This window comes from Caretta caretta, chromosome 10 (genome assembly GCF_965140235.1).
Source record: "Caretta caretta isolate rCarCar2 chromosome 10, rCarCar1.hap1, whole genome shotgun sequence".
Taxonomy (NCBI): domain Eukaryota; kingdom Metazoa; phylum Chordata; order Testudines; family Cheloniidae; genus Caretta; species Caretta caretta.
Genome location: NC_134215.1, coordinates 38,751,691 through 38,775,834, shown reverse-complemented (window position 1 = coordinate 38,775,834; position 24,144 = coordinate 38,751,691). Strand labels below are relative to the sequence as shown.

The following is a 24,144-nucleotide window of genomic DNA, read 5'->3' as shown; positions in this document are numbered from 1 at the left end:
ATCTATACTTTTTTTAACTTGCTGGCAAGACTACCGTATCAAAAGCTTTGCTGAAGTCAAGTTATATTGCATCCCCATATCCACAGAGCCAGTTATCTCATCATAGTAAGCAATCAGGTTGGTCAGCCATGACTTGCCCTTGATGAATCCATGTTGACCATTGCTGATCACTTTCCTCTCCTCCAAGTGCTTCAAAATGGATTCCTTGAGGACCTGCTCCATGATTTTTCCAGGGACTGAGGTGAGGCTGTAGTTCCCTGCCTTCTCCTTCTTCCCTTTTTTAAAGATGGGCACTATGTTTGCCTTTTTCCAGTCATCCAGGACCTCCCCCGATCGCCACATTTTTCAAAGATACTGGCCAATGGCTCTGCAATCACATCAGCCAAGTCCCTCAGCACCCTTGGATGCATTAGAACTGGACCCATGGACTTGTGCATGTCCAGCTTTTCTAAATAGTCCTTAGCCTGTTCTTTCACTACTGAGGGCTGCTCACCTACTCCCCATGCTGTGTTGCCCAGTGCAGTAGTCTGGGAGCTGCCCTTGCCTGTGAAGACCGAGGCAAAAAAAGCACTGACTGCTTCAGCTTTTTCCACATTGTCTCATTAGGTTGCCTCCCTCATTCAGTGAGGGTCCCACACTTTCCCTGACCTTCTTCTTGTTGCTAACATACCTGTAGAAACCCTTCTTGTTACCCTTCACATCCCTTGCTGGCTGCAACTCCAATCGTGCGTTGGCCTTCCTGATTACACCCCTGCATGCTCGAGCAGTATTTTTATACTCCTCCCTAGTCATCTGTCCAAATTTCCACTTCTTGTAAGCTTCCTTTTTGAGTTTAAGCTCCTCCAAAATTTCACTGTTAAGCCAAGCTGGTTGCCTGCCATATTTGCTATTCTTTCTGCACTTCGGGATGGTTTGTTCCTGCGCCCTCAATAAGGCTTCTTTTAAATACAGCCAGCTCTCCTGGACTCCTTGCCCCTTCATATTAGCTTCCAAGGAGATCCTGCCCATTAGTTGCCTGAGGGAGTCAAAGTCTGCTTTTCTGAAGTCCAGGGTCCGTATTTTGCTACTCTCCTTTCTTCCTTTTGTCAGGATGCTGAACTCAACTGTGACAAAGTTCCTCCTCTGCCTTGGTGGGTCCTGCGCTTATTGGTGGGTTTGCTCGCCTCAGAGATTTACAGCAGCCCTCAGTTTGGCCACTTTTGCTAGTGGCTCAAACCTGCCATTCATTCAGCTAATCTCATCACTGGCCAGCGTGGGCAAAGGGAGGAGAACAATCCCCGCAGTCTCTGCTGACCCAGCTAGTGGGTTGGTGGGGATAGGCCAGGGACCTTCCCTCTAGTGGGACCCACAGTCCAGGTCACCTCCTCTTGTCTCAAATAGGGAGTTGAGGGGGATGGGGGGAACCTGGCTCGCCCTTTACTCTGGGTTCCAGCCCAGGGCCCTGTGGATCATAGCTGTCTACAGTGTTTCGTGTAACACTTGTGTGACAGCTACAACTCCCTGAGCTACTTCCCCATGGCCTCCTCCCAATACCTTCTTTATCCACACCACAGGACCTTCCTCCTGATGTCTGGTAACGCTTGTATTTCGCAGTCCTCCAGCAGTATGCCTACGCACCTCTCAGCTTCTTGCGCCTCTTGCTCCCAGCTCTTCACATACACTTCACTAACTGAAGTGAGGTCCTTTTTAAACCAGGTGCCCTGATTAGCCTGCCTGTCCAAATTGATTCTGGTAGCTTCTTAATTGTCTTCAGGTGTCCTAATTATCCTGCCTTAATTGGTTCCAGCAACTTCCTGATTGTTCTGGAACAGCCCATTATTTTACTCAGGAAAAAGGGACCTGCTTAATCTGGGGCTAATATATGTACCTTCTATCACTCTCCTATAGCCATCTGGCCTGACCCTGTCACACAACAATCTCATGGTCACTGCTGCCTAGGTTGCCACCCTCTCCTACTTCCCCTACCAATTCTTCCCTGTTTATAAGCAGCAGGTCAGGAGGAGCATGGCCCCTAGTCAGTTCCTCCAGCACTTGTACCAGGAAGTCGTCCCCAACACTCTCCAAAAACTTTCTGAATTGTCTGTGCACTGTTGTATTGCTCTCCCAGCAGATGTCAGGGTGATTGAAGTCCCCCATTAGAACCAGGGCCTGTGATCTGGAGACTTCAGTTAGTTGTCCGAAGAAAGCCTCATCTACCTCATCCTTCTGATCCAGTGGTCTATAGCACATGCCCACCACGACATCGTCCTTGTTGCTCTCGCCTCTAAACTTAACCCAAAGACTCTCAACAGGCTTTTCTCCAGTTTCAAATTGGAGCTCTGAGCAATCATATTGCTCTCTTACATACAATGCATCTCCTCCACCTTTCCTCCCATACCGGTCCTTCCTGAACAATTTATACCCACCCATTACAGTACTCCAGTCATGTGAACTGCCCCACAAAGTCTCTGTTATTCCAATCACATCATAGTTCCTTGATTGTGCCAAGACTTTCAATTCTTCCTGCTTCATCCCGGGCTTCTTGCGTTTGTGTACATGCACCTAAGAAAACTAGCCAATTGCCCTACTTTCTCAGTATGAATCAGGAGGCTTCCCGTCCTGTACCCTCCTCCTTGTGTTTCCTCCCGGTATCCCACTCCCCCACTACCTCTGGGCTTAGGTCACCATCCCCCGGCAAACCTAGTTTAAAGCCCTCCTCACTAGGTTAGCAAACCTGCCTGCGAAGATGCTCTTCCCTCTCTTCGTTAGGTGGATCCCATCTCTTCCTAGCAATCCTTCTTCCTGGAACAACATCCCATGGTCGAAAAATCCAAAGCCCTCTCTCCAACACCACCTGCTTAACCACGCATTCACCTCCACAATTTGACAGTCCCTACCTGGGCCTTTTCCTTCAACAGGGAGGATAGATGAGAACACTACTTCCTTTATCCTTCTTCCCAGAGCCACGCAGTATGCAGTGATCCGCTCAAGATCATTCTTGGCAGTACCACTGGTGCCCACGTGGAGAAGTAGGAAGGGGTAGCGGTCTAAGGTCTTGATCAGTATCGGCAAACACTCCGTCACATCCTGGATTCTCCTCCATCTCTTGGGACAGCTCCTCCATCTCTTGGGAGAGGCAGCAGCATGCTCCAAGCCCGAGGGTAATCTTCAGTCCAAGGAGGCCTTGGTACCAGATCAGGCTGCATAGTCTATTCAAGCAGGAGCTGCTTGAGGCAAAGGTCCTGCACCACCTGAATCCAGTTCTTGAATGATTTACAAATCAAACAACTCTCTTTAAGGTGGGGCTTGCTGAGACAAAGCGGGCACCGCATGAGGTCACTGTTGGAAATCGCCCCTCCACACGAAGAGCAATGTTTAAACCACAGTGAGCGCATTACCAGGGGACACTATCTACTGACTATTAACTACCACTAACTAACTATATACAATCAACTAGGCTAAGATTAAATGTAAGGGTGGGAGTCTACAACCACACAGAGCTCTGAGTTCAGACACAGGAGATGAGAAGGAACTGAAGGGGGTCAGGGCAGCGCTGCCTCATATAGCCAGGAGAGGTACCATGAGTACTCTCAAGGTATTGCTAGGCAAAGGTCTCCAGCTCCAGCTTCAGCTTGCTGGGCGCACATACCTAAATGGAATACACATCTGCATCTACTCAAAGAAGAATCTCAATGTCCGCATTTATAAAATGGCCAAAGCCCCCGCCCGGTCCCTGCCAACAACCTTCTGTCTGATTCCCTGAGGAGGATAACATAAGTATGTCTTCTTTTAGTAGAGGCGAGTATGGCTGTTGTGGGCTGGTGGATCTACATATGGACCAGAAAAGGGAAAAAGACCTTACATGCTACACTCCCCTCAGGGGAAGGGAAATGAGAGCAATGCATGATAAGCAGCAAAGACCCCCCCCCGACAGCTGGGGAAAAAGGCTGCCTACAGGAAACCTTAAATATGCTGTAAACATGCTACCAGGAAGCAGCACTGGGTTTTGTCTATAATTGTTAATATCCCCATTTCAGCCCAAAAGGCTGATGTAGCTCTTTTGGATGGTGCAACACTACACCAAAATGGTCTAGTGGAAACTAGCCAGCTAAAGCCCTGCCTTCTTCTCTTTGAAATTAACTCATCTGAGTGGCAGACAGAGGAAGTATGTAAGTGAAGAGTAAATTACTCTTAAAAATCTAGTGGGAGTTGCATTTTTATTTTTATTTATTTAAAAACACAGGTCTATTGGCACAGCTCTGCTCAAAAAAGAACCCTTCATCCAGCATTCACAGGAGTGATTTGCAAACCTGCCACAAACTCAAAGCTTTCAATAGGCCAAATTCATCTCTGGTATAACTCCAGTTAAATCAATAGAATTACACTAGTGATTAATTTGGCCCAATACTTTTCAGCCAATAAGAACAGAACGTCTTTTCTGTGTGCTAGTGTGGAGAGAGTAGGTGGATCAGATTTCCTGTGACATAAGAGGTGACATTTCCAGGTGGTATTTCTATCATTCCTTGGTTTGTCTGGTTTTTGGCTACAGCTGGACTAGGTTGAAAAACTGGAAATTCTTAACCTTAGCAAAAAACACCCAAAGAAATGACCAAGAACCATCAGACTCGCCAGAACGGAGTAGATCGCTGGTCCCCCTCCTCTGGCATCCTGCATCTGGCAGTGGCCAATGCTAGATAGTTCAAAAACATTATGAAAAAACAGAGTGTAAAAAAAAATTTCTGTCTCAAAATTGGGAGAATGTAAAGCCATTAAGTTAAAATGGTCATTGCTATGGAACTGGCTAGAGTTTTCAGATCAGTGCAAGACACACTGCATAAAATCCTTTCAGGCTACAACATAGCTAACATAATCAAACAAGCTCATCTGTGTAAGCAATATCATAATGAACTCTAGCACAGATTGTCCAGTTAAACTGACTGCAATTTGAATAAAGAGGAAAATTAGATGCTACGGGAGGAACACATTGAAGAGGACAATATTCTAGCAATGCTGAACAGAGTACTGATATACTCTGAAACTACCTCTTTGAACAGCAGGCACCCTGAGGACATGATGTGCTTAGTCACTGAGAAGTGATGCTCCCTGCCAGCCTATGATTTGACATAAACAGGCATATACAGAGGAAATCACATGCTGGAGCCCGACTGCTGGCAATGTTCAGCAGTAAGAACCTAGGGTTGGCCAGCTTTGCCCTCACCATCAACAAGGGCAGAGCGATCTGTATCTCAGCGACTTTGAGCTACAATTCAGATAACAAAGTAATACAGAACAAGAATATTAACCCCTTCCCCCACAGGCATTTTAATAATGTAATATACCAATTCTGTACAGAGATAGCTGCTTACATCCTCCACCTCTTCTTTGGGTTCTCGTCGGGCAATGATCACTTCAGATTTCACTCTAGAAAACAAGAAGAAATCAAACAAACCAGAAAGTAATATGTCGGCAGCTGTTGCTGGACAGATTCTAAGTCACCCTTTGGAGCACTATACATAAAAGAGTATGAAAGTATAGAATATATTTACCAAGCCTCTTTCCCACTGTGACCTGTACAAACAAGCCACCATGGGCCTGATTCTGACAGTCTTACTCATGCTAAGTAGTACCTTACTCTGTGAACAGTTCTACTGAAATCAATGGGTCTACTTGTGGAGCAAGGACCTATTGACTTCTGCAGGATCCATCCCTGCTTTCTCCTAAGATATGTCTAAGTTATGACCAGGAGTGTCATGTATGAAACTGGGCATTACTCCAATGCACTTTGTGAACAACTCACACGAAGCGTAATATACTTACCTCATATTTAAAAAGAAACATTCCGCTGCTGGGTTTGCAACCCCAATACTGAAGTGCTGTGCCAAAGTGAAACTGACCAAAAGAAGTATGAAACTAACTAATCCAATGTCATTGCACAAGCCAATAGACATGAAAAAAAAGCAAAAATCCAGTATAAATAGCAAAGAATATGTCAGATTTTTTTTAAAGAACTGAAGTTTTAGTAACCTAAAGGATTCCTAGTAAGACATGGAAACAAATTTATTTAACCTGACAGTGTCCCTTTAAAACAACGTACACTCCACAAGATATAAGCATAAGCAAGTCTACATTCTGTATTTGGTAACCAATTCCCATGAGAGAAAAGCAATGAGGTCTGCAGTATGCCCTGAGAAATCACAATACAATTGGGATTTACCTAATCAGCCACTGTGCAACCATTAAATAGGAAAAACAGCCCCAGCGTTTTTTGTTAAAGAAAGCTTCCCTCTTGCAATCCAGCTGAGTGGCGAACAGCACAGAGGCTAACAGAGGGAGTTTGCCTGGGATCTGTCTGAGAGGAGATACGCTAAGGGCTGCATTAGGGAGGCTCTGTTGGTGGGTATCTGAGTGTCTGTTGTGGGGACAGTTTGACAGTTTGACTGTGTGCTTGACTGGTTGGTTGAAAAGTGTGAATTGGGAGTGCTTTGTTCCAGGTGAGCCTTGAGTAGGCCTGACTGTTATAAAAAGCCAGTCAGCTGCGAACAGCAGAGAGGCTAACAGCAGAGAGGCTAACAGAGGGAGACTGCCTGGGGAGAGCCCACTGAGGCTTACATGTTGCCGGCTTCTCTGACTAGCTACTACAGCTCCTAAGGAAGCTCGTAGAAGGAAGGTAATATGGATGGGGAGTGTTCAGCTGTTGTGACCTGCAGTGGATGTGCCATGTTTGTTTTTCTTCCACAGGACAGAAGCAACTTTGTCTGTACAAAGTGCAAGCTAGTCTCTATATTGGAAGAGAAGGTTCAAGGTCTGGAGAAACAAGTATCGACCCTGCGTTGCATAAGAGAAACTGAAGATTTCCTGGACAGATGTCAGGATATGCTTCTACGGGCACAACGTTCTGAAGATTCAGAGCAGGCTGCGCAGGGGGGAAAGGAGGACGGTGAAGAAATTTGGCAGCATGTGACCTCCAGAAGAAGAAAAGGGAGCGTCCATGTACCAGCAACGCAGATACAGGTAAGCAACCGTTTCCGTGTTCTCTCCACAGGTACTAATGCGGAGAGTGGACTAGATGATACATCTGAGGGAAGGGAACAGAAGGAGACTCCGTGGATTGGAAGGCATGAGATGCACAGTCCTAGGGATGGGGGTTCTACGACCACCGCTCCCAAGAGGAGGTGGCGGGTGGTGGTGGTTGGGGACTCTCTCCTCACGGGGGCTGAGTCATCTATTTGCCGCCCCGACCGGGAAAACCGAGAAGTCTGGTGCTTGCCAGGAGCTAGGATTCACGATGTGATGGAGAGACTGCCGAGACTTATCAAGCCCTCGGATCGCTACCCCTTCCTGCTTCTCCGCATGGGCACCAATGATACTGCCGAGAATGACCTTGAGCGGACCACTGCAGACTACTTGGCTCTGGGAAGAAGGATAAAGGAGTTTGAGGCGCAAGTGGTGTTCTCGTCCATCCTCCACGTGGAAGGAAAAGGCCTGGGTAGAGACCGTCGAATCGTGGAAGTCATTGAATGGCTATGCAGGTGGTGTCGGAGAGAAGGCTTTGGATTCTTTGACCATGGGATGGTGTTCCAAGAAGCAGTAGTGCTAGGCAGAGATGGGCTCCACCTAACGAAGAGAGGGAAGGGCATCTTCGCAAGCAGGCTGGCTAATCTAGTGAGGAGGGCTTTAAACTAGGTTCATCTGGGGAAGGAGACCAAAGCCCTGAGGTAAGTGGGATACCAGGAGGAAGCAGGAACAGGAGAGCACGAAAGGGAGGGTTCCTGCCTCATACTAAGAAAGGAGGACGATAAGTCAGTTATCTCAAGTGCCTGTACACAAATGGGAAACAAGCAGGGAGAACTGGAAGTCCTGGCACAGTCAAGGAATTATGATGTGATTGGAATAACAGAGACTTGGTGGGATAACTCACATGACTGGAGTACTGTCATGGATGGATATAAACTGTTCAGGAAGGACAGGCAGGGCAGAAAAGGGGGGGGAGTTGCACTGGATGTTAGAGAGCAGTACGACTGCTCAGAGCTCCGGTATGAAACTGCAGAAAAACCTGAGTGTCTCTGGATTAAGTTTAGAAGCGTGAGCAACAAGGGTGCTGTCGTGGTGGGAGTCTGCTACAGACCACTGGACCAGGGGGATGAGGTGGACGAGGCTTTCTTCCGGCAACTAATGGAAGTTACTAGATCGCAGGCCCTGGTTCTTATGGGAGACTTCAATCACCCTGATATCTGCTGGGAGAGCAATACAGTGGTGCACAAACAATCCAGGAAGATTTTGGAAAGTGTAGGGGACAATTTCCTGGTGCAAGTGCTGGAGGAACCAACTAGGGGCAGAGCTCTTCTTGACCTGATGCTCACTAACCAGGAAGAATTAGTAGGGGAAGCAAAAGTGGATGGGAACTTGGGAGGCAGTGACCATGAGATGGTCGAGTTCAGGATCCTGACACGGAAGAAAGGAGAGCAGCAGAATATTTCCCCTCCTACTGTTCTTGTAAAGTGCTGGAAATGGCCCACCTTGATTATCACTACAAAAGGTTCCTCCTCCCCCCCTCTCTCCTGCTGGTAATAGCTCACCTTTCTTGATCACTCTTGTTACAGTCTGTATGGTAACACCCATTGTTTCAGGTTCTCTGTGTATATAAAATCTCCCCACTATATTTTCCACTGTATGCATCCGATGAAGTGAGCTGTAGCTTACGAAAGCTTATGCTCTAATAAATTTGTTAGTCTCTAAGAGGCCACAAGTACTCTTTTTCTTTTTACAGATACAGACTAACACGGCTGCTACTCTGAAAATTATGATGATAGGCTCTGCTAGGTTCCTGGGGGTTGGCTCCCACTTGATTGGGGGAAAATAATAAATGGTGGTATCTCCCAAATGCCACCCACTTATGGCACCAAAATGAGATGTCACTTAGAGTCAACTGTGCAGATCCATGACTCTCCATCTCACTCTGAGCAGGAGGGAGCAAATAGTAAACAATATTGACATTTAAATATCATTACTCGGCATCTGAGATAACCCTCTAATGAAATGAATGGGGCAGTTCAGCCTTCTGAGAGCTATTGTTCCAGGCTCTTGGCATTCTCACATAGACATCTCTGCTATGGTTGCATTCTGGCCACATTTCTGAAGTTTTCTTCTGAACCATAACAGCTAGAGATTCTTTGACAGTGAAAGCTGAGATTCTGGAGAACAAGACAGTAGCTTCAAAAAGGTGCTGGCACAACATAAGGGCATGTGACAGTTGTGTCCAAGCCCTGGAACAATGGGTTGTTATCACTGCTGAGAAATGTTAAAATCTAACAAAGTTCTCATGCAATTTAAAAAAAAATCAATATAAATATTTTTTTACTTAAAAAGCAAGAAAATAAATTTGCATATTTAAGCCAGGAGGTGCCCTTGAATTCCAATAATAAATTCCATGAGGGAAAAGAATTAAGCTGACAGCAGAGGTGTATGAATTAGCTAGGGTTTTTTTGTGGCCTTTCTTTCCACCAATCAAATATTAGGAAGCTGTTTGGGGCAGTGGGTGCAGCACTCACCTTTTAAGCTCCTCCTCCAGTTCCTTGACTCTGTTCTCCATCTTGGCTTTGGCCTGCTTTGTTGCTTCAAGCTCTCCCTTCAGCACCTCCTGCTCCCCAGATAGCTGGTCCACCTTAGCAATCAAATCATTCTTCACAACATTCAAAGCATTTCTTTAAGGCAGGGAAAGGAACAGTAAAGAGAGACGCACTGAGAACAGAAACTGCCTCCTACAGGCAGCTGAGAACAAAAAAATCACACATGCCACAAAAGCATTCAGTGTAGTGGGAACTCAAAGAAAAGTGCTGGGGTGGTGGGAGGGAGTAGATAGGAACACAGGAATTGCCAGACTGCATCAGACTATCTAGTCTGAAATCCTGTCTCGATTGGCTAGCACCAGGTGCTTCAGGGGAACAAGTGAGCACACCACAAAAGGCAGACATGGTGTAATCTGCCCCCCACGTTAGGTCACATCTTGGTCACTAATAAAGTTTGGCTTAAGCTCCACAACATGAGGTTTAATATCCTTTCTACAATTTTTTTGTTATCATTCATTACAATAGCTGTGGATATTCTTGATAGCCATCAGATCCATTTTTTGAATATTGTTACATTTTTAGCCTCAACCATTTAATGTGGCAGTGAGTTCCACAGTCTAATTGTTTGTTGTTTAAAAAAGTATTTCCTTTTATTGGCTCTGAATTTCTCTCCTTTCAGTTTCTTTGACTGTCTTTGTTCTGGTGTTATGAGACAGAAAGAACAGAAGTTTCTAATCTACCTTCTTGATGCCATTCATGGCTCTATATATTTTTATCATGTCCCCTCTTATTTGTCTCCTCCTATAATATTAATTTTGAGATGGGACGACCAGTACAGCACACAGGTATTCTATAAAAGGATGTCCCACCAACTTATGTAATGGCATTATATTTTTTTCTGTATTATTCTACGGCCCATTTCTTATTCATTCTAACATTTGGTTAGCTTTTTCTGACGACAGCTGCATACTGAACAGAAGTTTTCATTGACCAGTCTATAATGATGGCCAAGTCCCCTTCTTGTGTTGATACAATTAATTTACAACTCTGACAAGTATGTGAATAACTTAATTTTTTCCCTCCAATGCACGTTACTTTGCATTTATCAACATTGAATTTGTTTGTCATCATATTGCCTATTCACCTAGCTTGTTCAGGTGTCTCTGAAATTCCTCACAGTCCTCTCTGGTCTGACTAACCTAAACATCTGCAAAATTTGCTATCTCACTACTCATCCCCATTTCCAGATCACATATAAATATACTAAACAACAAAGAATGTAGTATGGAACCCTGAGTCATCCAGGTGTTAACTTTTTGCCATGATAATATCCCACTATTAGTTTCCTGTCTTCTAGCCAGTTTTTGATCCATGACAATACTTTGCCTCTTACCCCATGACAACTTAACTTTTTTAGTAGCCTGTTTTGCAGGACCTTGTCCACAGGCTTTTTGAAGTCTAAATAAATTATTTCAACTGGTTCTCTTTTATCCACCATTTTGCTGATATATTCAAAGAATTCTAAGACATTTGTGAGTCACAATTATGTTTTGCAGAAGGCAAACATTGCAGTGAAGAGTTCAGAACATGATAGTTTCCTAACAGTCACCTGTGCCCATTCTGGACTGCTCCAGCTGCCAATGAAGTTAATGAAAAGCCTGCCATTGACTTCAAGAGGGGTCAGGCCCTACAAGCATGTGTGTGGAATGTTCAGTCAAGTGACTGTACAAAGAAATATGCATAGGAAAGCCCCTCAAACATGGCTTGAGGAAGAGGAACTCCAAGGAGCCAACACCATCAAAGAAAGGTTGCCAAACCAGATGCCAACATGTCTCAATGAGGCAGGAGTTCTGACGCAGATCTATTCCAAGATGACAGGAAGCGTATAAAAACAGATAAGCAGTTCAGAACATGCAAAGGTTTCTTACTTGGTCTCCAGAAGTTGTGAGTTCTCCAACAGCAGATTCCCCACTTCTTTGCCCATTCCTGAAAAAAGAGGCCCGGAAGTTTTGATCTGCACCTCCAGAAACACAGAGCCTTATTCTGGGCTAACTGACTGATGCTTAGAAGGAGAAATAGCTTTTGTTAGGCAGCCTTACAGCTGTGTGTCCTGCTGCAGAGTGCCTCCTGCTGAAATAATACGTAACAGCAGCAAAAGTGTCCATGTGTCTTTTCTGTAAAGGATACTCTTTTTTTTTTTAACCACTCACCTTCCTTGAGGGGGTGGGCCAAGGAGATGGTTGCACTAAAGCTGGTTAGGAGAAGCTGGGTCTAAGACTCCCACTCCAACCCTGACATACTACAACCGTTCCTTATAGCGACTGCTATGGAGGGAAGCTAGGAGTTCAGGGGTTCTTAGTGTCCACAGATTTATAGCAATGCAGAGTGTTGTCCAACTTACAACCCATCACTGGGTGTCACGAGATTTTTGCTTTTCTTAGAATAGAAGCCAAACTCCCAGTCCTTAAATATACCTATTTTCAGAGTTCTTGTAGACAGCTCCATGCTCATGAAGGCTCCATGGCACCATCCTCCTCCCACTACTGCAATCGTAGCAGGGTTTTACATAGGGTGCCCCCTTGTTTCTTTATTTTTATTTAAGCATCTCTAAAGATATTAAGATTAATTCAGAGCCACAACACTGCAGGCCCAAATTGTAAAAGGTGTGCTGCCATGGCACAAATGCAGCTCGCACACAGGGCTAGGAGGTTGCACTTTTGCGTGCACAGTTTTAAAGATCTGAGCCTAAGACTGAAGGCTGAGTTCAATACTTTTAAGTGATGCTGAAAGGGGACTGATCCATCCAGGACAGTTTCCTGCTGGAAGGGACTCTTGGGGTTACAGCTATAGAGACAGCTCCCTCCCCAATGGGGGCTAAACACAATTCTAGGGGGTAGAAGCATAGAGACAACCCTCCTCCCCTCATGGCATGACACTGATGCTTGGATAGCATTCTCTCACTACAGATGATGAAGTACAAAGAGCTCACACAACTGCCATGGCTTGCGTTCAAGTTCTCCATTATATTACCTTGCTGTACAAAAATTCCTTCCTTTATAACAGATATAGATATTTTTCAAGAGAAATTATTCAAGGTGTTATTTAGTTCACTTATACAGGAAAATAATAAACGACTCACACTTGAAGTAAATGGATGTTAGAGAAAAAAACACTTCAACACACAGATCCTCTTCCCACAATTAGATGGGATGGGTTCATGATGGCAAAAGCAAATTCCCAGCAAGGATGGAGAAGAAGCAGCATTTTAAAAAGTAAAATTTAAAAAATACTGAATAGACAGGAAATGAATCACTTTGATGTTTCAGGCTACGTGTTCTCAGGTTGCTGGGGGTGAGACACTACAAACACCTCAGAAGTGGGAGACAAACACTCCAGTCTGGGTGTTAACCTAATAAAAATGTATTTGTGTTGTGGGGGAAGAGGAATGAGCAATTTCCCCTTTCTTTCCTCCTATAGATGATCACATATGTGGTATGGAGCTATCCGTGAAGCTCAGCGATTATGGGCATGGGACTCTGGTTATAAAGTGACTAGGGATGTAAAAGGTTAACCAGTTAACCGATAAGCATCAGTCTTATTGATTTCGGTTAATGATTAAACTCCCCTGCTGCCCTGTGCCCGGGCCCAAGGAGGCAGCAGAGTCCTGGGCGCGGTGGGGCAGAACTCCTTAATGGCTAACTGTTTAACTGATAGAATTTTAATAGGTCAAACAGTTACTATTTTTAAACCCTACTTACATCCCTAAAAGTGACATTTCCACCCCCTCCTACTGGCTTTTAGCAATAAACTAAATTAAATGGATATCTAGTAGCATTTTCAGAAATGGCATAATGATGTTCCAGAAGCAGAAGGGAGGAATGGGTAATGGGAGTTCATGTGTAGGACCTTCTTTGGATTAGTCCTTTCTGCATTTTGATTTCTTTGCTACTTATTGGGTACTGGTGCATCTCCAGTACAGAAAGGAGCTGTGATGGAGAGGATGAGCCGATCACCCCAGAACTAGAAGCTCCACACTGCCCAAGCCACAGATATCTTCCCCAAAGCTGCCTGTGTGGCACAGTGGAAACTACAGGACACCTTACCCCAGGAATGGTACAGAGGGCTATTTATGGAAATAGAGGACAGGACACAGTTTTCCCCAGAGCAGCAGAATGGTATTCCAAGACAACCTGATCTTAGTGCACAGAGTGGGGAAGCTCTGAGAAGTTAGCAGAGGGACAATCCTATCTATATGAAGAGAACTCTGGGGTGGGATTAAAAGGAGATCTTTTCATGTGCCCCTGCATACAATCAAAGTGAGGAAAAACCTAGGAAGAGAGAGAGAGAGATTTTATAGAGTCATCCCATACTATAGATCTTCCATATCCAGACAGACAGTCACAGTCTGAAGCATCAAAGTGGATAATCAACTACATCCAGAAACAAAAGAGAAGCCCAAATCCACAGAAACTGAGTTATTGTCTCCTGTGTCTAAGAGATGACACCACCACCACAAAAAACAAAACCAAGAGAACTCAAGAAGCATGAAGAGATGTTGGGTGGACAAAAGGAGTTAAGAAAAAACATATTTTAAAAATGGCCTTTGCCTTACCAAAGAAATCATCCCGCACTATGAGAGCCATCCCATACGAGAAGGGGAAACAGAAAGAGATGGGGACAAAGGGGAGGAAGAAAGGAAGAGAAAAAAGCAGCCATTAAGTACCAAACTGTAAACAGCAAATAGAGCAGCTCATCAGTCTGTATGAGTATGTGTGCATGGTACATACTATGATGTGTGTGATACATACTCATGTACGTGTGCATGGTGTACATTGTGATGCTCAGTAGGGGCAAGTCTATAACCTTCTCACTAGAGCTTGGCCTACCAGGGATTTAAAGCCTGAGATATCAGAATATGCTTCACAGGATTTCCATTTCCATCTTAATCGTTTGCCCTGAGTTATGAGGCATCTTTGGGCCTCCCACCCCAACAACAAAGGCAACTAACCAGACAGCATGGACAGGGCAAGGGAAAGACAGCAGGAGAGGGAAATTAAAATGGGGGGAAATCATAGTTTATATCCAGGGTGCCTTTCCTCTCTATACATAGGGTCAAGCCCATTTCCTTACACAGGAACATTCCACATGCCCACTCACTTCAGTGAGGTTTTTCCCAGGGAAATATCTTAGGCTTTAGTCTTTCATGGGAGAATGATAAAGAAAATCCAGACCAAAAGAAAGGAAGATGCATGCTGCTTTCCCTTTCCTTGGCAAAGCTCTCTGTGTTCTGCAGGCCCAACCCTGAGAGGCACTGGCTTTCTCAACTCCCAGGGAGTCGATGGGACATGAAGTCACTCAGCATGTCTGTGCTGCCTCTAAAGACATTTGTGTCTGCACATCAACTGCCTTGGATAGGCAGTAAAGGCCCAATCCAACTTGGGAACTGGATCAGGCCCTAAGTGCACTGTAAGAGAAGGAGAGAATTCTCCAAGTGTAGGGCTCCCAGGGACTTCTTCTGATGGCAGAATGTGGCCCTAAGGCAGTGAGTTTCCTTTACAAAAACAGCGTAATAGGCAGGCACAGAGACAGCATCTGCAAAATGTTTAGCCAGGAGGACAAGGCTTCAACAAAGAGCAGAAGTTCTGCCACTTTCAAGTCCATCTCAATCTTCATTCATTTAGAGTAAGGAGAACCTAAGCTAGATTTCTGTGCCCACCTGGATTGGATTTGGGGTACAGCTCCTGCCCTGACAAAGAGGAACTTTCCACCCCAGACTAGAGGGAAAGACATAGTAGGGTGTTCCCATGGTCCTATTAAGAGAATGGAGTGATTCTACAGAAAGCCACCCCCCAGCCCCCCCCCCCCCCCCAAAAAAAAAGCTTATCAAGACATAGCAGGCATGTGAGCATAAAGCAGAGATGTTCTATTATATCAGGACCTATCAGTCCAAGCCAACCAAATCAGAAAAAGGCAGAACAAAGGCTGCAAAGCCAACTGTGATTGGACAGCAGCAGGGGAGTATCATGTGTATACCACATCATTCAATCTAAACTCAACAAGGATAAGGAAAAACAAGGAAACTGAACAGAGGAGAGATACACACCTGAGAACTCCCCTAAGGGCCATGTCCAGCGAAGCACAGAGAGACAGGGGAGAAAAGGAAGTGAAAAAAGGATCAATCAGTGACTGAAACCAACAAAATCAAAATTTTGTTAAAAAAATTAACAATGATTCAGCCATTTCAATGTCAAAACGCATGAAATAGTAAGGACAGGACCTGCCATGACTGCAGATGGCATGACTCTACATACAGAACATAAAAAAAAAAAAAAAAATCAAGGGAAGATAATCCACAATGAACCTGGAACCATATGCCTTGGTTGTCAGTTTTGCAGACAAGAATCTGATGAGGCTGTGTCTTCCTATGCTAGATGAACCTTTGTTTTCCTATGATATGTTCTATTTAAAACTGCTGGCCAAAGGCTAGTTCACACATCCCGCCCACTCCTCCTCCTCACCTAAGTGAATGATATATTTGTCTTTCCCAACCATATCTCATCGTACCAATGATGTAGTCAAAGGATGACTTAACCTGCAAAGACAGCCATTAGTATTTAAAACAGTCTTTTTACCCCAACACTGGGACTGGCTTTGTTATTTGGCTTCAACTTCTGTGATGAAATAACATATAACTTACCACTAGTATATTAGCTGAATCTCTCTCTTCATCACAAAACCCCTTTTATGAAAAGCAAGGTCACCAAAGTAAACACTGCCAGGTCACCTAGCAGTGAAAAGAGGGACCCTCCCATAGCCCATAACCAGCATCCATTTTGCCCCTCACCCTTCACTTCCAGATTTTTATGGGCAGTGAAAACAGGAAAGGTGTTTGTGTGTGTGTGAGAGAGAGACACACACATACTGTACCTACAGTAAATACAGTGAGATTATAGGAGTAAAAAATGAACATGTAGGATTAAATGAGGAAGAATGTTCATAGGGTTGTAGTTGGAAAGAGGGGAATTCAATTAACAATTATTACTAGTAAATAATTGTTTATATTCCACACCACTCTCTGAACTACATCCTTACATGAACAAATGTATATGAAGCTATAACTAAGCAATGAGAAATCTGGATTTAACCAATGAATTTAGACCATTCTCCCCAAAACTGCAAAAAAGAGTGCCAAGAGATGATAGTCCAAAGCTAGCTTTGCAAACATCCAGAAAGGCAGACTGAAATCCCTCCAACCAGGAGATAGACATGCTTCTTGAGGATTGTACAAAAATAACTTCTGTAGACATCTGTTGTTTTAAAGGCTTCACAAATGACATTTCTCAGATATTAAGAATCTCAATCCACCTGGGAAAAAATACATTTGGAAGACTTTGCACCCATTTTTGGGTCTCCATATATGAGAATCAAGGCTTGACTGTCTCATTCACACTGGTGATTGTCTGAAATAACTCCACTGGCTTCCATTGATTTACACGGTGAGAATTCAGAATCCGGTCCAAAGAATGCTTCTTAATTTCTGGATCCTGTTGAGCTCTCTCTCCACTGTTTGATCCATGTCTACATCGTGCATTTTCTCTGTGATTCTTCAGGCTGTAGTCGGGCTGAAGGAAAAATAAGTGCCCCAGAGATAACAACTTGTCAGATAAGAGCAGAAAAATGGACAGATTTACTACAATCAAGCCCTAGCTTCTTCTTGGCTAAACTGCAGCTTTATCAAAGATCTTTAGAACTTTGAGTGTGTGAGGGCAGAAGAAACAGTAAACTAAATTAGTCTTTTTGTCCGTGAGTTTGAGAAAGTATTTATAGCCAGAGCCATCTAAAACTTATGATGGATTAAATATAAAAGTATAACATCTAAAATCTTCTACCTGCCTCCTTTCCCTCACCCATCCTAGCAATGTGTGTGTCATATCATCCAACTCAAAACTTCCCTTAGATTAGGTGACCAGAACCCAACAAAAGGCCTAAATAGATTAACATCATTTCCAGGAAACAGACAGGCCTCACTTCATCCCATTTCCCAGGCTTGTAAGGGAATCCATAAAAGCCTCCCCACCTTGATGGCCAGCGTCATTACCACAGCTTTGAGACTGTAAGCAGTATCCATCCTCCAGCAATGAGCCACAGAGGCCTCCTGATGATTGTATGGAGTTCTGTTGTTCTAATCAGAACCAGAAAATTGTCTAGGGCAGAATCACAAAAAAAACTGGTGACTGAAAAATCCTATTCTATGATCCTCAGTAAGACAGCTGGTGAGGGCATGCTTTAATATGTTTCTTGGTGTAACAACTTGGGTATGTAAGATGAAAAATCAGAAGCTTTCAGAGTGATCGTGGAGGTCTTCGAAATTCTTCCTTGGTGACAGGTTCATTCTCCTGGTTGATCTCTAGGAAGGACAAACCTCTCCATAGAAAAAGTAAAAACAATGAGGAGTCCTTGTGGCACCTTAGAGACTAACAAATTTATTTTGGCATAAGCTTTCATAGGCTAAAACCCACTTCATCAGATGCATGAAAAATACAGTGGAAAATACAGTAGGCAGATTAAATACACAGCACATGAAAAGATGGGAGTTGCCTTACCAAGTAGGGGGTCAGTGCTAATGAGCTAATTCAATTAAGGTGAAAGTGGCCTATTCTCAAAAGTTGACAAGAAGGGGTGAATACCAAGAGAGGGAAAATAACTTTTGTAGTGCTAATGAGGCCAATGCAATCAAGGTGGCCCACTTCAAACAGTTGACAAGAAGGTGTGAGTATCAGCAGAGGGAAATTAGTTTTTGTAGTGACCCATCCACTCCCAGTCTTTATTCAGGTCTAATTTGATGGTGTCCAGTTTGCAAATTAATTCCAGTTCTGCATGGAGTGGTGCCGTGAACCTAGGGAGCGATGCCAAGACCTGAAGTGGTACTGGGACATGGATCGGCGCCATTGCCTGGAGCTAGGCCAAGATGACAAACGGCACCAGGACTGGCGCTGGGTCCAGGATCTGCTCCATGACGGCGACCAGGGGCACAATCAGGAGCACCGACGCGAGCTCGAGCAGTGCCGCGAGTATGACCAGTGCAAGTACAAGTTCCCAGTGTCGGGAACGGGAATGGTGCCGAGAACGGGAACGGTGCTGAAGCTCAACCACAGGTGCCAATGGAGCCCATGGGTGGATCAACGCCTGCTTGCCCCGAGACGGTGCAGTCCGCAGGGGCACTGGGGCCTTGGCGTGGAGCAGAGGAGACCACAATGCTGTCATGGCGACAAGGTCCCTCACCGCCGCAAAGGTGTCCAGGGTAGAAGGCAGCTGGACTTCCACCACGCTGCAGGTTGGGGAGTCCAGTGGCACCAGACTCAGTGGTTCCCCCCGTGTGGCCAGAATCGACGGTGCTGGGGCTATGGCCTTTGCTCCCGGGCGCTCCCCTCCAGGATGTGCCCCAGTGACTGGCTCCAGGGAAGCAGGTCTCTGTGCAGGAGAGCTACCCTTCTCCAGCTTCCGGTGCCACTTCTGTCCCAGGGAGTGGGAGCGGTGCCGAGCCGATGTCACTGACTGCAGTGCCGGGGAGCAGCGGTGCCGCAGGTCTCAGTCAGAGTCCAACCGTGGTGCCACCTCCACTACCGAAGAGCTCGTTGCCAGGTCCTGCCACACCGAAGGAGGCCGGAGACTAAATGCTGCCTCCATAAGGAACTGCTTCAAGTGAAAGTCCCGATCCTTTTTAGTCCGAGGACGAAACCCTTTGCAGATCCTGCACTTTTCAGATTGATGAGCCTCCCCCAGACACTTTAGGCAAGAGTCATGGGGTTCACCCATTGGCATGGGCTTAGAGCAGGACTTGCAGGGCTTGAATCCCAGGCATTTGGGCATGGAGCCCCGAGAAGAAAAGTCAGGGTGGAGGGTAACCCTCCAACCCGACTAACATGAACTAAAACCAAAACCAAGAACTACAAACCAAGCTAACAACAACAACTATCTATAGAGCTAGGGAAATGTGGAGAACTTGCAGAGCAAGATGCCACAGTTCCAATGACCGTCACGGGCGGTAAGAAGGAACTGAGGGAGCGCCGGGTCGGCAGGGGTATATATTGAACGCCATGCAGGCGCCACCCTAGGGGGCTCCATGGCCGACCCGACGGATGCTGCTCGGGAAAAGCTTTCCGACAGCCATGCACGCAGCGTGCACACACCTAATTGGAATTGATATGAGCAAGCACTCAAAGTACTACTCATGCTTCACCCTTGATCAGACATATTCTTCCATAAGAGCTGGTAAACATAATTATAATAAATGTCTGCCAAGGTGCCACCTCCCATAATATACAAGCCAAGAGCCTCAGTAACAATGAGTTGTTTTCAACTGGGCTCTTCTCCAAAATTCTTCATCAGTCCTGCATCAGAATCTAAACAATAAATGCCTTAGGACTCAGGCACTGGCCAGCATTTTTGTGATCTGCTGCTGCTGCACAATGCAGCTGTTCTAAATGCTGCAAAGGTACTGCAATACATAGGCTATAAACCATCACCTATGCAGCAACACACCCTTGAGGCCTTAGAGGGTTCAGATACAAGGCTCATAGTCTGTTCTTGTCAAAGGTGATTTAAATATCTTTTTATTTTTTGCAGAGATGGTCCATTGCAATTTTGCAACAAGATCACGAACTGGCTTGACTGAATCTACATCCAAAGTACTTTGGTGAATGCTGTATTTTCAGAACTAATCATGAGATAGGCCATGAGCCTTTGTCATTTCAGCAAGCTCAAGAGACAACCAGAAAGAAAATATATTCACCCTACACACTTAATGCTTTCAAATACCTCTCTTGCTTATACTCAGAACACATAAGGCATTCTGTAAGAGCCCTCTTATGTCTCAAGTTACTGGAGAACTCCTTAAATCAAGACATTGAGATTTGAGAATGATGTACATAACTATAGGCTTTGTCTATCATATCTGCACTGTATTAACTTCTATGGGACTTAATCATGTGCTTAAGTGCTCTCATGAACTGGGGCCTAGACACCCAAAGTTCTACCCCAGGAGGCACTGGGCTCAGTCTACAACCTGGGATAGATTCCCTTCTTTGGCTGTTCCAAAGTCCTGGTCAGGAACCTCAGGTGATGTGCCCAGGCTTCAGGACATAATAAGCCCCTTCCAAGATTGCCCTAACACAGGGATAGGCAAACTATGGCCCGTGGACCGGATCCAGCCGCGGGATTGCCACCCCCATGGCACTGCGGGCCCCACACTGCTCCCAGAAGCAGCCAGCACCACATTCTGGGGCGGGAAGGGAACGACAGAGGACTATGCGCGCCGCCCTCGCCTGCAGGCACTGCCCTCCACAGCTCCCATTGGGTGGGAATGGGGAACCGCGGCCAATGAGAGCTTTGGGGAAGGTACCCACAGGCGAGGAAAGCGTGCAGAGCCCTCTGCCCAGGCAGGGAGCATGCCCTGGCCCCATGCGCGCCTCTGCCGGGCCAGAGCCCACACCCCCCCTGCACCCCAACCCCTACCCTGAGCTCCCTTCTGAACCCCTCCTGTACCCCAACCCCCTGCCCTGAGCCTCCTGCTGCACCCCACACCCCTCCTACATCCCAACTCCCTGCCCTGAACCCCCCAGCTGCACCCCGCACCCTTCCTGCACCTCATCCTCCTGCCCTGAGCCCCCTGCTGTACCTCACACCCCTCCTGCACCTCAACTCCCTGCCCTGAGCCCCCGCCACACTGCACACCCCTCCTGCACCCCAACCCCCTGCCCTGAGCCCCCTGCCGCACCTCGCACCCCTCCTGCACCCCAACCCCCTGCCCCAGCCCTACATTCATGGCCCTGCATGCAATTTCCTCACCCAGATGTGGCCCTCGGGCCAAAAAGTTTGCCCACCCCTGCTCTAAAAGGTGTACTGCGTTATTTTTCACACTCTCTACAGCAGAGTAAAACATACAATATAGGCTATAATATTTCTGTATAAAAAGAGAAAATTTTTTGAAGTTTTTATAAAATTAGAAAAGTGGTTACTTTCTTGCAGAACAGTGGTCTGTTTTCAAATCTATATCACTCAAAAAAACCCATCACTTCATATTCAGTTGCAAGTGTCTGTAAAGTTATCTTTGGGTGGTGAAAGATAAGGAAGCACAATTGTTTTTCCAGGGAGTTTGTGCAAGAGAATCACACACCCAAAAATTAACTTATGCATACAGACAAACATAGCCCTAATAAAACAAAGCCCAAAGCTATTAAAATGACTTTTTGTTAGTTTTATTATGATTATTACATATTTCATTCCTAGATTGTCCCAAATTCCATCCCAAATTGTTTTTATTGACAAGGAGTCACAATTCTGAAAGGAAGAAAGAAAATTGTCTGTTTCTAAAGCTGTCACTCAGCCCTAACTACAGTGGAGTGAACACGGTTTTTATAAATATTTTTACCTAGCAGATCTGCTCCTTCATCCACATCCCCAATGACCTCTGACCCTGCTGTGGAAAGTTCATGATACAGAGAGTCTGTGTTGATGCCGAAAGCTTTGTTCACAATCCCCTGTGTTGGGCTGTTGTTGGAGGAAATAAAAAGAAGGAATCTTGTTACTTGGAAATATTTTAGCTAGAAGATTCCTCTCCTGAATTATCGAACAAAGTAGATCACTGCAATCAAAATACAGATATCTTTCTATTCATTCACCATAGGGCTGAGACCATGGACTTACTATGTAAGGGATAAATATACCTTACGCCTCATATCAAGGATAAGTATCGTTCAGGGTTCCAAATATGAAAGATATACCACCAGTGTCCCATAGATCAGCATAGCAGGCCCAGCTCAGATCAACAGATTAATGTGAAACTCCTTTAAAAATCATACTGTTTTATACTGATTATATAAAAACCAGAATGTTTCCTACTAACTGGAGCTCCTAACTCTGATGATTAGTATTCATTTGTTTTACCGTAGATCTTGGAGACCACCCATTCAATCCTATAATTCCATCAGTTCAGGTACATGGCAGGCACCCACTACCCACCTGTAGGGATTTGTTTGTTCTTTGTTAGTCTCTAAGGTGCCACAAGTACTCCTTTTCTTTTTGCAGAATCAGACTAACACGACTGCTACTCTGAAATTTGTTCTTCTAGTGAGCATGTATGCACGGCTATATATGTGTGAGTGTATGAAGGACTTATTTAGGAAAAGGTAATCAAAGAGATGAACCTTACATTTAGTATTGGAAACAGCAAGGTCTTTTTTATCCTCAGTTGGGAGCAAGTTCCAGATTCTTGGTCTGATTCCTGTGAAAGTTCTCTTTCCTGCACACATGAGCTTCCTCTTATTTGTTGACTGTTTCATGGCTCCAATGGAAAACAGGTGGTTTAGGAGGTCATGATCATTGAGGAAGAGGCAACCTTCAGGTAACCAGAGCCAATCCTATGGACTGGTTTGAATACTGGAATAAACACCTTGAACTGCATTCTACTGTACTGGGAATCAATGCAGAAAGTGGAGCAGCTGGGTAGTATGTTCACAGCATTCTGCTAAGCAGACAGACAACAATGTTCAGTACCACTGGAACTTATCTCAGGTTGTGTAGCTTCACTCCTAGGTATACTAAATTTCAGTAATCTAGCCTGGAGGTCATGAATCCATGGGGCACTGTGGTCAGCTGTGTCTGATAAGATGAGGCATACTCTGCTGGCCAGTTGTACGTCATGCCTAACCAACCTGATTGCCTTCTATGATGAGATAACTGGCTCTGTGGATATGGGGAAAGCGGTGGACATGATATATCTTGACTTTAGCAAAGCTTTTGATACGGTCTCCCACAGTATTCTTGCCAGCAAGTTAAAAAAGTATGGATTGGATGAATGGACTATAAGGTGGATAGAAAGCTGGCTAGATCATCAGGGTCAACAGGTAGTGATCAACAGCTCGATGTCTAGTTGGCAGCCGGTATCAAGCGGAAGGCCCCAGGGGTCAGTTCTGGGCCGGTTTTGTTTAACATCTTCATTAATGATCTGGATAATGGGATGGATTGCACCCTCAGCAAGTTTGCGGATGACAATAAGCTGGGGGGACAGGTAGATATGCTGGAGGGTAGGGATAGGGTCCAAAGTGCCCTAGACAAATTGGAGGATTGGGCCAAAAGAAATCTGATGAGATTCAACACAGACAAGTGCAGAATTCTGCACTTAGGACAGAAGAATCCCATGCACTGCTACAGGCTGGGGACCAACTGGCTAAGTGGCAGTTCTGCAGAAAAGGACCTGGGGGTTACAGTGGACGAGAAGCTGGATATTAGTCAGCAGTGTGCCCTTGTTGTCAAGAAGGCTAACTGCATATTGGGCTGCATTAGTAGGAGCATTGCCTGCAGATAGTGATTATTCCCCTCTATTCGGCACTGGTGAGGTCACATCTGGAGTAATGCATCCAGTTTTGGGCCCCCCACTACAGAAAGGATGTGGACAAATTGGAGAGAGTCCAGCGGAGGACAATGAAAATGATTAGGGGGCTGGGACACATGATTACGAGCAGAGGTTGAGGGAACTGGGGTTCTTTAGTCTGCAGAAGAGAAGAGTGAGGGGGGATTTGATAGCAGCCTTCAACTACCT

The 24,144-nt window shown here is 45.3% G+C and overlaps 1 protein-coding gene across 36 annotated transcripts in view; it reads right to left on the bottom strand.

Moving 5' to 3' along the window:
- MAPK8IP3 (mitogen-activated protein kinase 8 interacting protein 3) overlaps nucleotides 1-24,144 on the bottom strand; it is a 155,443-nt gene that overhangs the window by 49,514 nt on the left and 81,785 nt on the right. For 22 of the 36 annotated variants that reach the window (XM_048867662.2, XM_048867624.2, XM_048867639.2 and 19 more), the window contains 6 exons: nucleotides 21,976-22,094; nucleotides 15,649-15,660; nucleotides 14,158-14,175; nucleotides 11,474-11,531; nucleotides 9,528-9,680; nucleotides 5,319-5,400 (listed from right to left, as the gene is read on the bottom strand). In XM_048867662.2, coding sequence (XP_048723619.1) covers nucleotides 5,319-5,400; nucleotides 9,528-9,680; nucleotides 11,474-11,531; nucleotides 14,158-14,175; nucleotides 15,649-15,660; nucleotides 21,976-22,094 — 442 coding nt within the window. The remainder of the gene's footprint in view (nucleotides 1-5,318; nucleotides 5,401-9,527; nucleotides 9,681-11,473; nucleotides 11,532-14,157; nucleotides 14,176-15,648; nucleotides 15,661-21,975; nucleotides 22,095-24,144) is intronic. The other 14 variants (XM_048867634.2, XM_048867636.2, XM_048867640.2 and 11 more) reach the window with 6 other exon arrangements.